This window comes from Bidens hawaiensis, unplaced genomic scaffold (assembly GCF_021521415.1).
Source record: "Bidens hawaiensis isolate Kalapana, Puna unplaced genomic scaffold, B.hawaiensis_p1.1 tig00014233_1, whole genome shotgun sequence".
Lineage (NCBI taxonomy): Eukaryota > Viridiplantae > Streptophyta > Magnoliopsida > Asterales > Asteraceae > Bidens > Bidens hawaiensis.
The window spans coordinates 172,459-188,986 of record NW_027492227.1 but is presented as its reverse complement, the minus strand read 5'-3'; the positions used below and the strand labels follow the sequence as shown (position 1 = coordinate 188,986).

The window sequence follows — 16,528 nt, the reverse complement described above, 5'->3', positions numbered from 1 at the left end:
ATTGACGCCAGGAATACCTTGGAAATAAAGTAACCGTAAGACGAGTGCGGGTACAGTGTCAAGGCAAAACCCTTCACATACCTAGCACTCCGCAAGGAATTGAAACCAAGAAGGATCTTCTGGGCAATGCTTGCGGAAACGGGAATAACATCCCCGCATAGCGGGAACGTCGAGAACTACATTGTTTGAAGCTTCAAGATGGAATTGGTGGTTTTAACATAATTGATCACTATGTTCAAAACTACCAAAACCTCATGGAGAATCCACACAAGTGGGACTCAACGCTCCTGACTTGCGAGGAGGTTACAGACCTACCCGCATCATACCCAAAGATCAAGCAGGAAAGTCGGGAATTTCTGCAAGTGACATAAGGACTTCCGCGGGAAGAATCCCCATGGAGAACCATAAAACTAAACCCTTTTCAAAACCCTTTGCTTAAGTTCAAAAGTTCACCTCACTTTATTAAACATTCATGAGAAGAACATTGGACTAGGGGGACTTGAAGAGGTAGGTCTCAGCAGAGCCCAGTTGGACCCGCAGGACTCACCTTGAAGAGAGACGTCTGCGCAGAAACCAACTGGACCCGCAGGACCCACCATGCTCAGAGACGTGACGTCCTTACGCGCAGTACGCAAGCTGTTCCCGCAGGAAATGCCTCCCAATGGCGAAGTACTCCGCCTGTTCCCGCAGCTGCGGATACAAGCCATCAGGGAAGGCCACCCGCGCAGCAGGGCTACACGCACAAGGCACTTAGCTCTCAATAATTCAGTAGTCACCTGAAGGAATGAGCAAAGCCGGGAACAATCCCGCACAAAGAAGGGAGGGGGAATACTCCCGCCCAAATGAGCCAGTCCGTACGATACTGGAAGATCTTTTGTACTGTACCTGACGAGGTATGGGCAAAAGATCTGACCAGAGATACGACAGCCCATTGACAACAGTATGGCGAGCAGCATGCTCTTGTACTGTATGTCACTATTAGCCGCTACCTACTCACCAACTCCTGTCATACCACGTGCATAGCCTACAGTTGGTGGAAAAGGAATAGTACACAGCAGGCCTGGTCACTGTCAGCCGCTGCCTACCCACCAACTGCCAGCATGGCACGTGCGTAGGCCACAGTTGGTAGAACAGGAATACTATTCAGCCGGCTATACCCTCTTGGAAACCTACCTTCGGCTATAAATACCCCAAATGGTATGATCATCTCATCTTATCTTGTATCTTACATCTTATACCTGATATCTGCTCTAGCAATCTCTTAATATACACTTATATTCAAGAGCAATCTAGTCTGATTCTCACGCCGGAAGGTGGTCACAAGGAGGTACCCTCCCTTCTCAGTGACGAGCTCACGATGTCTGTTTTGCAGGTTATCAGAAGAACCATCTTTGCCGGGTCTAACCCCTCGTGGGAAACATCTATTTAACCCCCAGGTTATCCGTAATCTGCCCGGGGTCGATTAGTGTTTCTTCACTTGCTTTTAATAAAAGAAAACGAAATTACATATTTTGTGCATTCATTATAAAACTAGAACACCAAATATCTAGAAAGTATTAATAATTACTTCTATTTATTAGCGAGATGAGATGAGTGGTGCGGTGGCTGTGTGCCTGTGTGAGCATATGATCGATAAGAAATGAAGTTTATGGAAACTTAGGGGGACTGGTATATTGGATAACTGGATAAGATAAGAGAGAGGATATTGACATGATTTGGGCATTCGGAGAGGAGGCTGCCAGTGACGTAAGTTAGAGCTGTAGAAACCCTCATTGTGAAATGAACGAGTAGTTGCGGACCCAAAATGACTTGAAATGAATGGATTAGACGGGATTTGATTGATGTGTAGCCTTTTGAGATCATGGTCAAGAATACAGCTTCTTGAAAAAATAAGATTAATGTTGATGACTTTTAAAGCGAGTTTACAACGGTGGACGAGCCGGACCGTAATCCTCATCTCCATCCCCTTCTCTCTCCTCTCTCCTACCTCATCCCTCAAAAGGTCGTTTGAAGCTCGTCCGCACCCATACCTGCTATGTTCTCTCTTCTCTCTCCCTTCCACGTATACTCCGGTTCATATCCGAATGAGAGAGAAAGCAACAATTGTGGATGCTTTAATACTACATTTTTAGTAAGTTTTGTTTATGTTGCTTAGATATCATGAAAACACCCTAGCTATGTAATCTCTTTATCCTTAAAAGTGCGGTCTATCTAAGCTTCACCATCCAAAACCTTATCAATAACTTTGTTATGAGTAGAATCTAAATCGGTATAATTGTTGTTTTACCAAGTATGATGGTTGTTATACTAGCAAATAAATGTATAGTGGTGAATTAATAAATAGTTACTTGATGTTAAGATAGGTGTGTTCATAATCAGGTTAAAAAACTACGCAGCAAAATTGACAGAATTAATAACTGTCTTTGTATAAAGAATCAATCCTAGCAAACCCATGGGTAGCATAGAAGAAACAGTTCCAACAAACCATCAATGTTTACAATCATCTCCTTCCAACTTTACAACTTAGTTGACTAAAAATGACCCACAAAAAGCAAACAAACAAATAGAATAGTAACCAAGTATTAACACATTTATTCGGCTGCAAGAAACGGGATGACCATCGTCATAAACGTCTCGTATGAAAGCATGGCTGAACCCGTGTATCGCGTATCTTTCTCCTTAAACTTCTCTGTCAAACCCTGCAGAATATGTGTCAATATTATATAATCTCTAAATGTAAAATGATCTATTTATCATAAATACATTCCACTTAAGAAAGAACTTATTGCTCACCTTCACAATCATGCCACACCTGAAATAATAAATTAAAAAAAAAAAGATTATTACAATTGGACAATAAAGTAGCTTCAAATGTTATAATGTATGGTAAAATTACAAAAACAGCCTTACTCCACAAAACTATCAAATGAAAGATAGACTCTTCTTCCACTTTGGTCATCATATTTTGAGATCAAGAGTTGAAGAACAGAAGGCGGGATTGCATACCCGAGGCTGTATAGAGCTTCTCTTAACTCTGCAGCATCAATTTTTCCACTTCTGTCCCTATCAAATCTCTCAAAGATAGCCTAAACCGTATAGAAAGAAACAAATCAAGAAATGCCAAGATCAAAAAATTGTCGTAAACCCAAGAAAGTAAATAGACAAGATTGTATAGCAAAGTGACAAGAAAACCCCAATATTTTTATGTATACGATAAGAAAATAGGATCAATCACTCACGCGCCATTGACCAAGACAACTCCATAAATCAGCAAATTCTTTTGGCCCTGAAAAAGAACCAAATATGTAACATGAATATGGAGAATGAAAAAATAATGCAAACAACAATCTTGTAGAATAACTAAAGGGGAAAGTTAACATACAAATTAAATTTACGTGCTAATTGTGAGAATCAAGTAGTGTAATTATATATACAACTAGTGTAATTATGTAATTACATTGTAGCGTAACTACGCTATGCTGTAATTACACTACACTATAATTACACTATGTTGTATATATAATTACACTACTTGATTCTCACAATTAACACGTTAATTTAACTTGTATTTGATCCAAACCCTATAACTAAAATCTAATATATTGTGATTAAAACCTATGCAGTCGATATCGTTGCTATAACGGTTATCGGACATCTAGCTGAATATCAGTCAACATATCGATTATAATATCAGTGATATTGACCGATATATCACTGATTTTCCCGAGATCAGTTTTTTAAGTCTTAATTGTCTATTTTTCGTTATTGTTAGTGTGTAATGTTAGTGTTTTAAGTCTTAATCAGATCCTATCTGCTACAATTTTGAGCATTTTGTAAGTTACAAAAGGTTGTTAGTTTTAAATTGCTATATATATAAATTCTGCCTGATAATAAAATTACCGTTATTTTTTCGGCACTAACCGCATAGATTACAACTATCATTGTATGTTATGTTATCGGTAGTTTAAAACTATCCTTATTAATACCTCGTAAAGTTGTTTGCTCAATTTCTCTTAGCTACATTTTATGTTATCCGAATTCCTACCGCGCTATGCCCACAAATAGAAAAACAAAAACCAAAAGACGATTTCACATTCATTTTTCAACGAGGCGTAGTCAATCAATAATTCAAGATCGATTAAAAAGTTAACATTATTATTCAAAATCACTACAACCCATCAACCCTTTGATGGTGTTCTTCATGACTTGAAGTAAAAATGCAATCTTGAATTGGACCAACATAAAATTGAGCAAAATTAACTAATATTAACCAACAATAATAACAATCAAACTAAGCAAGATTCACATTAAATTAAAACCCAATAAACAAAAAAAAACAAACAAACAAACAAACAAACAAACCAGTTTTGAAAGGATGATTAGGGTTCCTGAACTGAAACATGAGTAACCTCATAGTCCTCAGGCTAAACTTCTGGTAAGCAGAAACAAGCGCCTGCTGCAACTCTTTACCATCAATAAACCCGCTTCGATCCAAATCCGCCATCTCGAAGCTCCGAATTACTTCCGGGTGGGTAACGACGTCGTTGTGGGTGGCGGGTACCCGAATTGACGACCGCCATACCCGGAAGCAGAGTTAGGGTTCTGGGTCGGATTGTAATTGTGGGCGTATGAAGGTTGGTGAGATGGAGGTGGTGGTTGGTAAGAGTAACCGGGTCCGGATCCGAGTTTGGACTGGGGCTCCGGTGCTGGTGGAGCAGAAGGTGTGGTGTTATTGTTATTGTAATTGTAATACGACATTTGTGTGGATTGAGAATTGTGGTGATGGTGAAATTGATTTGGGGGTTGGATTTATATTTTGGGGGAATTGATGGCGGTTTGTGATTTACGCCTCGTTTTGAATTCAAGTTTGAATACACATGTATCTGCTTCGTATGATCTATCCATGTAATTATGTTATATGATTGATTGCTCGAAGAGATTGAGAAGTTTAATTTGGATGATTCTAGTCTACTAATATAAAATATATATTTTATTGGAAATTTATTAAAATTAAAGAGTTAAATTATGCCCATGTTTTGTTTGCTATGACAAACATGTTTATTTTGTTGATTGTTTGAATGAATGGTTGTTATTTTTGTTGACATTTTTAATCCATTTAACTGATATAAGTCACTTTCAAAATTTGAAAGAATATAACATGTATATTATAACCTCAATTTGTTATGCGTAACTCATTTATTATGTCAATTCATTTAGCCATTTCACATCTTTATTGCTTGATTATAATGCAGTTGCTTATTTGCTTTCTATGTATCCGTTTCACATCTTTATTACTTGATTAATGCAATTGGCAATTGCTCTTCTGGTTTATTGAAATATTGGCATGACGGTTAATGTTTGAGATCCCTATGGTTTTATGTTTAAAACTTGATTTAAATGGGTTTTCTCATAATTGTAGATTTTATTATTGATGGTGTTTCTGTGTGAGTCAGACCTGAATTGTCAAAATCAGTATGAATGGTTGACATTCAGTCTTAGAAAGACTCACTCGAGTATAGCCTGTATTGGGAGTATTTCAAAACCGTTGCTAAAAAAATAAAAACAAATTTGATTATAACCACTCAATTAAATAAATTTTTAAGTATATCAAAGTTAGGGTTAAATATATTAACATGAATAAATATTTTAATTGTATGGAGGTGCATCAATTCAATATTTTAATGTTTGGGTTCGAAGGAGTTTTGTTTGTTGATGTTATCGAAAGTTAATTCTTAAACGGGTCATCAAAAAGGTTAACGGATCTATTTTTGCAAGAAAGTGAAAGTTGAAGCGGTAATTCGAAAAAGATTAATTAAATAGTTTTAATGGTTTAAATTCTCTCTTATGTTTATGTATTTGTTTGCAAGTTAATCTATTGGTTTTGAAAGTTTCTAAAGTAAGTTTAAGTCACAGCATATTTAGAAAGTTATTCAATATAAATAGATATATAAGATATGTAATTGGTGTGTCAAAAGCTATAATAAACATATTTCAATACCTTTCTTTATACTGTAAGGTCAAAAGCTATCACACGTTCAAATAAAAACCATCCTTGATTAGTTTTACCACCTTCTTGATACTCATTACAATTGTAGACTTAGCACATGCAATTATTAGTTAGTAACCCATTGTCACCATATAAAAAGCCCGATCTAATATAATTATTGTGTATGAATAAATACTAAAACCACGCAATAATGAATAATTAAGACGGTGACAACCAAACAATCTTTTTTGTCTAAAATAGTCTCAAGATTTTGGCCCAAATAAGCTCTCAACATGTTATTTATTCAAAAACAATGTGGGTAGTCCTGATTTTGATATTTAATTAAGTACTAAACTTGTCTAAAACAAAGTTTCAAAACTCTCTATGGATCATTTTAACTCTTGTTTGGTTAAGGTACAACCCCTGATGCGATATGTACAACTCTTCTACTTCATGTATTCCATAACACTCTGACTGATCTCCTCAAGAAAAGAAACAAAACCCATAGCATTTGCAAACCCACTTCCATCAACATCTTGTTCTTCAATTAAATAACTCTCAAACACCGATGCGTCTTCTTGACCGCCTCTGATAAACATCAGTCTAGGAGTAATGCTTCTTTCTTGTTTCACCTTGTTTATCGTTTTTCTCAACAAACCTATAGTTTAATAGTTTAAGTCGAACACGTTTATTAAGAAAGCGTTGCTGTTTAAAGAAAATGGCATGTGCATATACTTACAGTCATGAGGTGGAGGATAAAGTAGTGTAGGATCAGCTGTAGAAGAATAAAATACAATCAATGTTGTAAACGCATCAAGGAAGAATATGGGACTTTCACTTGTCATTAAAGCAGCCCGGCTCAATGAATGACGAGGGTACGCTAGTTTATCGGGACTAGCGTACGATGTCAAAAGCGGATATATTGCACGATGGAGAGAGCTCGGTTCCAGCCCGCTGCAACAAATAATTGAAAATAAATATTAAATAAACCTTTAATGTTTTATATAATCAAACATATGGCAATTGGCAAGTAACCAATTACTAACTCATGATATGACGATACTTTGCAACTTTCCATTATAGTTATATCATGAGTTAGTAGTAGTCTAATGGGTTCATGAAATGTTCGGCGGTATGTTCGTTCATTTAATAACGAACAACTATGAACACAATTATTTGTTCATTTTATTAAACAAATGTACATGAACACATGTTTCATTCATTCATTTACGTTCGTCTATGTCAGTTCACTTATGTGCGTTCATTCAAATTCATTTATTACTGATACTAATTTAAAATCAATTTGACTTTCAGATTTCAGAACCCTTAAACTCAATTTAATATCAGTTTGATATCTTAAATTAATTTTTAAATGCTGAATGTATTGTGAAGATGATGGTACTTTAGACCTAAATTTGAATATTCTCCTTTGCTTTTGATTGGTTTTAGTTTACATCCGTTCGTTTATTTCATGAATTGTTCGTTTTCAATATTTACAAACAAACATGAAGACATTCATTTTTTTAAAAACATAAAAATTAATATACGTCGTTTAGGTGTTCGTGTTCATTCATTTGTTCATTCAAAGTTAAACGAATGAACACGAACAAGCCCTGTTCGTTTACATTAAACACAAATATTAAATAAACCTTAAAATGTTCAAAATAATCAAACTCTTGATATTACCTGAACAAGCATTGAAGGTAGATTCGATAATCGGGGTGAATGCCTTCTTCATGGAACCGCAAAAGCGGATTTCTAAGTAAAGCGAATACTAATCGAGGCAAAGTTTGTAATTGCGGACATTGAGAAAACGTGACATCGATAAGTGACCCCGATGAGGTACTAAACTGACTGTTAGGAATTTTGAACGCTTCATTATATTGGGCTGTGAGGATTACAAGCCAATCATGTAATAACATCCTGCCTTCTCTAACTCCTTCACTTAATGAGGCTAGTATCACCTGTGACAAGAGTGCATGGTCATCAGCTGGAAATCACATGTATAACGTTGTAAAGAAGTTTACCTTGTGAACAAGTATTGAAAGAACAACTTCATGATCAACACTATCGTATAACTCGTTGAAGTTATGTGCAACTCCAAACTGCATTGTTCTTATTCTAAGTCGCCTTTTGATGGTGTATTTTGATCTGCATAAAATGATATTTCTGGCCATTATATACATTGGTTTAATTAAAAAAAAAGGATGATGTAAACATTCAAACTTTTGATCAGCTAATTACTATAACTTCAGATAGCATAAACACATCTAACACTATCTTCTGCAGTTAGGCCTATAAACGAACCGAACGAACACAAATGAGGCATGTTCATGCCTGTCCGTTTAACTTTAACCAAACAAACAATTGAACAAGAACAGTTAAACGAACAAAGTTTAGTTGTTCATGTTTGTTTTTTATTGAATCAATGGATAAATATATCGTTTTTATTGAACAAATGATCGAGCCCGAACAGTTAAAGGAACCTAACATCCAATCAAACCATAGTCACATGGATCGCGGTACGAAAACGGGTACGCGGTTCGTACATTTTTAAAATTCGGTGCGAGAGGGGGTAGGTTCATTCGGAACGCGGTACCGTATAGTTTGGTGCATCGTATACATAACAATTTAATATAGATTTTTTTAAGTTTCTAACCTAACTTAAAGTTAAACTTTAAATAAAGCTTTATTTATGGTTTAATATGTAAATAACATCTATCTACAATATCTATAAAGTTAAGGGTAAATTTTATTTGAAACAAGCAGTCAAACATATATTTGAAACACACACACAAAATCAAGCAAATAGGTCGTTCAAACATATATTCGGTCAAACTACAATTTGAAAGCGGTCAAACAAACATATATATATATCTTTGAAACACACAAACACAAATCACACTTATTATAATTTAGATCAAGGCTGGAACTTACTGCGAGCTTTGTTTCGCAACGTTTTTTAGCATATGCTTGGCGGCATGTTCCACCTCTTGGTCATTATCCCCGTCAGCACCGTCGTCCCGCTGCTTGTCTAAGGTAGACGAGAGAACCCTGGTCCGAACGGCGTCAATGAGGCGCGTCATACGCAGGGATGATGCGTTTTGTTGTGTAAAGCAACGAAGGCGGTCAACCGTCACCACGGTCTTGTTTAAAATGGCTGCCCTGACAGGAGGCTGGTGTGGGCCCCTCCTGCTCGGGATGGGTGGTTGTATCGGTTGGTGCTGCCTGTTGCTAACCAGTGGGCCCAGCACGGCGTGTATGAGATACGGGTTGAAGAGAGAGTCTCGAACCCTGTCAAAATACGCGCTCACATGGAAGGATGACGCGATGACTTTGACCAGAAGCGTCTTTGAGGTTCAAAAGAAACGTCACCCGAACTCTCGTCACGCTGCTGGTTGCCTCGGTCATCTGGACCAGAAGCGTCTTTGAGGTCCAGATGACCGAGGCAACCAGCAGCGAGACGAGAGTCCAGGTGACGTTTCTTCTGGACCTCAAAGACGCTTCTGGTCAAAGTCATCGCGTCATCCTTCCATGTGAGCGCGTATTTTGACAGGGTTCGAGACTCTCTCTTCAACCAGTATCTCATACACGCCGTGCTGGGCCCACCGGTTAAAAACAGGCATCAACAACAAGCACCACCACCCCCAACCGATACAACCACCCATCCCGAGCAGGAGGGGCCCACACCAGCCCCCCGTTTCAAGGCAGCCATTTTAAACAAGATCAGGGTGACGGTTGACCGCCTTCCCCGCTTTACACAACAAAACGCATCGGCTCTGCGTATGACGCGCCTCATGGGCGCCGTTCGGACCAGAGTTCTCTCGTCTACCTTAGACAAGCAGCGGGACGACGGTGCTGACGTGGATGATGACCAAGAGGTGGAACATGCCGCCAACCATATACTAAAAAACGTTGCGAAACAAGGCTCCCAGTAAGTTCTAGACTTGATCTAAATTATAATAAGTTTGATTTGTGTTTGTGTGTTTCATAAATATATATATATACTAGTTTTTATCCCCCGTATTACGGGGGTTATTTATATTATTTGTTCTTAATATTTATTTATTTTTTGATTTTTTTTATTGTATGAAAGTTATTAATATACTTATGGTTTGATGATAAACTGTTTCACAAATAAATAAGATGTTATAACCCGATTTAAAAGCTATATGGGTTTGATGAGACCCAATACCCGTTTATTTTTTTATTATAAAATTGGTTTTTTAATTATATATAATTTATCTTTTTTTAAATAAATCAGATATTAATTTTTAGTATATCTCTACTTTAAAGATTTTTATATCAGATATTTGGTGAGATTAGTTTTTAATTTAATGAGATGTTATAACCCGTTTAAGAAATATCTGGGTTTGATGAGACCATAGTCACAGGAAACGTGAAAGCACCCACAATCTTCATTCCAGTTCGTCCGTACCGGAATCGGGTACAGAGTCGTACCAATCGCTTCGGAAACGCGATCCGGTTCGTTAACTGTCATCGTTCCCGGTTTCAATCATATCGTTTCTTTTTTGCTGATCAATCGTGTTCCCAATTGATTCAGTTCGCGTTCTGTATTGATTTCAATCGATGATTAGATTGAATTCCAGTAGACGGCCGGTGATTGAAAACACCGGTATTGACACACCTTTTATCTATTGTTTACGATAATCATGGTATTTGGAAATTTGCATTTTCCATCCTTTAAGTTAGTTTTTTAATTAAAAAATACCCTTAACTTTATAGATATTGTAGATAGATGTTATTTACATATTAAACCATAAATAAAGCTTATTTAAACTTAACTTTAAGTTATGTTAGAAACTTAAGAAAATTATTTAAAAAAATCTATATTAAATTGTTATGTATACGATACGATGCACCAAACTATACGGTGCACCGTACCGCGTACCGAATTGGCGTTCCGAATGAACCTACCCCCTCTCGTACCGAATTTTAAAAATGTACGAACCGCGTACCTGTTTTCGTACCGCGATCCATGTGACTATGAATCAAACACGAACATAAAAGAACACCAACTAAAATTATAGGTGAATATCCGAATTGAGGTCTAGAATACCATCATCTTTCAATTGCATCCAAAACTTTAAAACTAAACAAAGATACCAAACTGATTTTAAACTGCATTTAAAGGTTTAAAAATACGAAACTCAATTTTAAATTAAATTAGCAATAAATAAATTTGAATGAGTATTTGAACAAACGCAAAAGAACAAGTGTAAGTGAACAAACGGAACATGTGTTCGTATCCTTTCGTTATTTAAACGAACGAAAAAGATATGCAAAGTTATGACAGAGATATACATACCTACTCGTCACGCCTGTGCCAGAAGTTGGAAGTTCCTCTGGGGGCACAACAACAGTATACTGGAAAGCCAATTGTAACATAGGAAGCTCAGCAGTGTGTCTGCACATATAATGATCCCAAAAAATCAGGCTTTAATTTATCAAAAGAAAAAAAAAGGTTGCAACCACAATACAGAACAATACATTGCTTTTGACTAGAGGAAGTGTAACAGGTGGTCAGAATGTGTTCAAGTTGAACAGATAAATATTTAGCGTGAATTGAAACTGGTGGGTGAAGAGTATCATGATGCCTTATAAATACTTTTTTGATAATCTCAATATTATCTAATCTAATAAAATGATTTAGGAGGTTATAAGAATTAACTAGGCCTGTAAGTGAACCAAACAGTAAGTGAACCATTAGTGAACTGTTCGGCGAGAAGGTCGTTTATGCTAGTTTCTTTAATAATAACGGACGGACATGAACACATGTCTCAATTGTGAACATTCGTTTTTGTTTACTTTCATTTATGCCTACCTGTATACATATTCATCAATATTTTTAAGCACATTGCAATTTATTATAGTTTGATTAAATTAAAATATTAACAATTACAAATTACTCTGGTTTTATTTATTTTTTAGGTCCAAGATATTGATGTTTGTTCATCTATGTTAAGTATGTTCGTTCGTTTGTGGTAGTTTATATTCGTGAACAGTACGTTTATAGTATACTATTAACACGAACATAAATGAACACAAACACACTAGTTTGATTAACAAACAAACAAACACAAACAAGAAACTTCGTGCATGTTCTCGGTCTTTTTTACAGGTTTAGAATTAATTAGACATCTTAGATGACTTTTTGACCGGTGTAAACCATTTCACCCATTTCCATTTAGAAAAATTAGATGATTTGACTTTGACCCATGTGTCCTTTATAAGTAAATGGATTGAAAATTCAAAGTCTACTTTTGAGATTGTGAAACTGTAAGTTAGGCATGCTTATGAAACTTGTAGAATGGAAACTTCTAAAACATATTACCTAGAAAATCCCTCATTTTTGACAAAGTCAAAGTCATAAGCATAGGTAGCAAACGAGTCACAACAAATAACATGCTGAACATTTTCATACTGTGGATCGGGGAAGAAATGACCATACTGCAAACAAATAATTAATGTAGATTCATTAGAAGCATGATAAAATAAAATTATGTGATAGCCGTGTAATAGAAAAAACTGAGCTTGTAAAACAACCGAACGGACACGAACAAAGCATGTTCCGTTCGTTCGTTTAACGTTAGCTGAACAAAGGCTCAAACACAAACAACTAAACGAACAGTGTTGTCTTCTTCGAGTTTGTTCGTTATGAAAACGAACATATTAATGTTCGTTTATGTCCATTGACTCCGTTCGTCAACAGTATAAACGATCGGTTCAGCAACGTAAACAAACAAACATAACTGAACATAGATGAACAAACATAACTGCGCTAAAACCAATTAAAAGTAAATGTGAAAAACAGTGCGTAGGGCCTAAAAATTTATTAGAACTAGACTAAATTGTAATGGGCCTACAAAACTTAAGATGAATATATTGGCATATAAACTTAAACAAACGAACATAAATGAAAGCAAACGAACGAGCCAAAACAAACGTTCATGAATGAGACACATGTTCCTTTAACTAAACAAACAAAAAATTTTGTTCATGTTTGTTCATTTATTAAATAAATGAACTTCCTACCGAACGGTTCACTGAACGTTCGGTTCGTTCACAGACCTAGAAAAAACAGCAACTCACAGAATTTCCAGTTTTGAACTCAGTGGATGTCCTCAACCGCATTACACAATTGAATGCATACGGACGACTTAACATTCGATACCTGCAAAAAAAATTGTTAATCAGCACAGAGACTTAAAACTTATTTTATTGAATCCTTTACTTACATATCTTGAGGAAGTGTTGAATCATCGGTACTTGGGTACAAAAACAATGAGCCGCCACTATCAATACTAAGAAACTTTAAAGATGCAAGATCTGTGTACTCATTTGTAACAGCAAGTATGTCTATGCAAACGCCTGCTTGAACAGCAACAGCAGCCTGTAAAAAGCACACATTTTCACAAATAAATATCACATGAAGAACACAAATTTAATCCACATTTACATAATCAGATTAGTACCAAATCTTTGTAAAATGGTGTTTGTTCAGGAAGTAATGCCAGCTCAGCATCCTCTCCTCTGCTAGCATACTGCTCACCGTATCTTCTTGTATCCAGTTGGCCAGGCCCATAATCAGGAGGCCCAGATAGAAAAGCAAATATCCGAGCTGCAAATGATTTCATTTTAAAAGACACAGAATTCTAATTTGTTTCATAATATTTTTGGTTTCATGATCAAACCTAATGCGAAAGTGTTGCCATGTTCAGATCCAAGGTATGAGATAAGTGATTCCATTGCTAGCCCAAAACCACGTCCTCCCAGCAAAATTCTGTCCAATCCTTGTCCGCCACCTGTACCTTCCCATGATGATGTTGGCCTCAAGGTTTCAAGTGCAGATGCAATTCGATCCTTACAGGTGTCTACCTGTAGCAAAGATAATGCAAATTAAAGATATCATCAAGTTTAACCATCTGCAAATGCATCCTTCAAAACTAGAGGTGGCAGCTGTCAAGATGGGCAAGCTGAATGGGTTGACTAATGTGTCAAAACATGTCACTTTTACCCATAAAACACTTTTTTCTCCACTTTAATTTTGTTATAAGCAATTAAATGAGTTAATTATGATTGTGAAAACCATACTAACACAATAATAATCATTGAATAAAACAATTTAGGAAGTTGTATGCAATAATAATATACTTTGTGATACTTTCAACCCATTTTACATTGTTCCCTATTAGCTAAAGACTGATATGTAGACAAGGGTAAATTTGTCACAAACTTACTGGAGCCAAAAAGTTAAACAATGGCATGGCATCTTCAAGCTCAATTGATAGAGTTCCATCAGAGTCCGCTGGTAAGAAAACATTTTTCACCACAGGAATAGGTCCTTGCACATCATACAAGCCTAATTTGTGGCTGAATGTAGCAAGCCCAAAAAGAGAACCCGGCGCAAGAGCTACACAAAAACAGGATTTAAGCATTTAAACTAGTATTATTAGAAGCCTAGATAATTATACCATAGTTACCAACCTTCCAGAGCTGCTAACAAAGCACTTTTTGTAAGTTCTAGAAACTCTTCTGAGGCTGCAAACATAGTAAATGAATGTTCAGTAAGTGCATACACAACTCATCTCAGAATACTTAAAACTACAGCAATGGACATCATCTAATCTGACCATTGCTGAACTTAAACATGTGTATACTTAATACTTGATGAGCTATCATGTATTTAATGATACTTGTTCAACAATTCATATCTTTTTTTCTGCTCATGGTTAAAACATGTTCAGTTGATAAACAATAAACACATTTATAAAATAATATAAACACCACAATCTTACATGCCAAATCAATAGCAGCAACATACACAGGTCGGGCTTGCATATCCTCCTCCTCAGAACCATCAACTACAACATATAAACAATTGAGGATTATCAGCTTGGAAACTGATATCAATATTAAAATCTTGAAAACTACAAGAAAAACAACAAGACAACTTCCAGCGTAAGAAACATTCCCCAATTCCAGCATTAAGCTACATTTTCACTGGTATAGAATTTGAGTATACAAATGAAACTGAAATCTATAACTAAAACCCACTCAATAACTTCTTATAACAGCTTCAACAACATCCAGTGCAAAAAACATTTTCCAATTCTTGTGCATGCCTACATTAGGCTACATTTTCACTGGTATGCAAATGAATACTTAAACCTCATAGAACAGCTTCAGTGGCATCCAGAACCAGAAATATTTGCCAATTCGTGTATCAGTCCACAATCAACATAACGAATTGAATAAAACCTAAGCAATTAAGTCCTTAAATTCTCTAAAACACGATTTAGAGCTTAATTTCTTAGGTCTAGAACCTTAATCGCAGATCAACCAATATAATTCAACAGTTTAACATTATTAGCAACTCCAAATCCAATTATTATAAGCAGAAACAGAGTATAAACATTACGAGGCATTTCGAGATCGATAAATGAAGACATGATCTCCGGAGGAGCATCAGCAGAGGAGTAACGAGTAATGGTTTCAGAAGTGAGGCCATTTAGGGTTCCACAAATAGCACAAGTCCACGCCCACTGTTCCTGGTCACAGTACGTGTTGTAGTACGCCCAGCAATTCTCACACCTAGGGATCAAATCACCGCCCGATCCGTACAACGGAGAGTTGCCGTTCTCGTCCTTGGCGGCGAACGGCGTCACCGTTACTCCCCACGGTATTCCGGACAAGTCCTGAGCGTCCGCGTCCGACGGGAACCGTAACACCGTCGCACGCACCGCCATTGTTAAAGTGTGTTGTTAGTTAGGGTTTTAGTTTTACGATCGTGATTCCGGGATGGATAGCTAATGGTGAACACTCGGTGAGTCTGGGTTTGACGATACACGTATTGTTAACCAATCGGATTGTGACACGTCGGATTTGGGGTTGACTGATATGTGTAGGATGGGTCGGGTATGGACAAACGGTGTTCGGGCTTACTAATTATAAAAAGAGAAAATAAAATTAAAAAAGTAGAGTCTTTTTCGGGTTGTATTTTTGGGTTTCTTGGGTTTGAAAAAGTTAATTCTAGCATCGAAACCCGACTGTAATCTCTCATGGGTTCTTAAAATTTGGTTAATTGGGCTTCGAGTATTTAACCTGGAAAGTTTTAAAATAAAAAATAAATGAATAAAATGCTAAAATTAAAGCAAATTGATCGTCTCTACTTCACGTAGATAAGCAAATAAACCAACATAATTCAAACACTCACAGTTCCTAAACAAGTGAAATTAAATAGTCCAATAATGACAACAATCAAAATTAAAGTTAAATATTATGATCGAACACTAAGGTAAACACTTTTATTTAACAAAAATAAAAGTGTGAAAGTTGGGACCAGTGACAACTATTTTCAAAGTTGGAATTATTATCTGTCAACTGTATTAAGTTGGGATTATTAAAATCCAATTTTCCAATTAAATATTATGTTAGATTTTTCTAAGATGTATATACGTATGAACGTCTGAAAAATATTTACATAAATAAAGGTTTAAATACCCTAACGATAAAATAGAC

At 36.2% G+C, this 16,528-nt stretch overlaps 1 protein-coding gene and 1 pseudogene across 2 annotated transcripts; both read right to left on the bottom strand.

The window, feature by feature from the left end:
- Positions 1–2,378: 2,378 nt before the first annotated feature.
- LOC143546129 (putative calcium-binding protein CML48) lies at positions 2,379–4,758 on the bottom strand (annotated as a pseudogene). The gene is made up of 5 exons (XR_013137559.1): positions 4,363–4,758; positions 3,240–3,286; positions 2,911–3,086; positions 2,794–2,812; positions 2,379–2,699 (listed from the first exon to the last, which is right to left on the bottom strand). The product of XR_013137559.1 is annotated as a putative calcium-binding protein CML48 (transcript).
- A 1,494-nt stretch (positions 4,759–6,252) lies between these two features.
- LOC143546153 (protein transport protein SEC23 D-like) lies at positions 6,253–15,894 on the bottom strand. The gene is made up of 14 exons (XM_077037876.1): positions 15,429–15,894; positions 14,806–14,871; positions 14,495–14,548; positions 14,248–14,420; positions 13,702–13,885; positions 13,483–13,628; positions 13,246–13,400; positions 13,100–13,181; positions 12,342–12,457; positions 11,316–11,414; positions 8,014–8,137; positions 7,673–7,950; positions 6,726–6,940; positions 6,253–6,644 (listed from the first exon to the last, which is right to left on the bottom strand). Exons 1-14 carry the CDS (start codon positions 15,754–15,756, stop codon positions 6,433–6,435), a joined length of 2,232 nt encoding a protein of 743 aa, XP_076893991.1. The 5' UTR covers positions 15,757–15,894; the 3' UTR covers positions 6,253–6,432.
- Between the last annotated feature and the right edge of the window lie 634 nt (positions 15,895–16,528).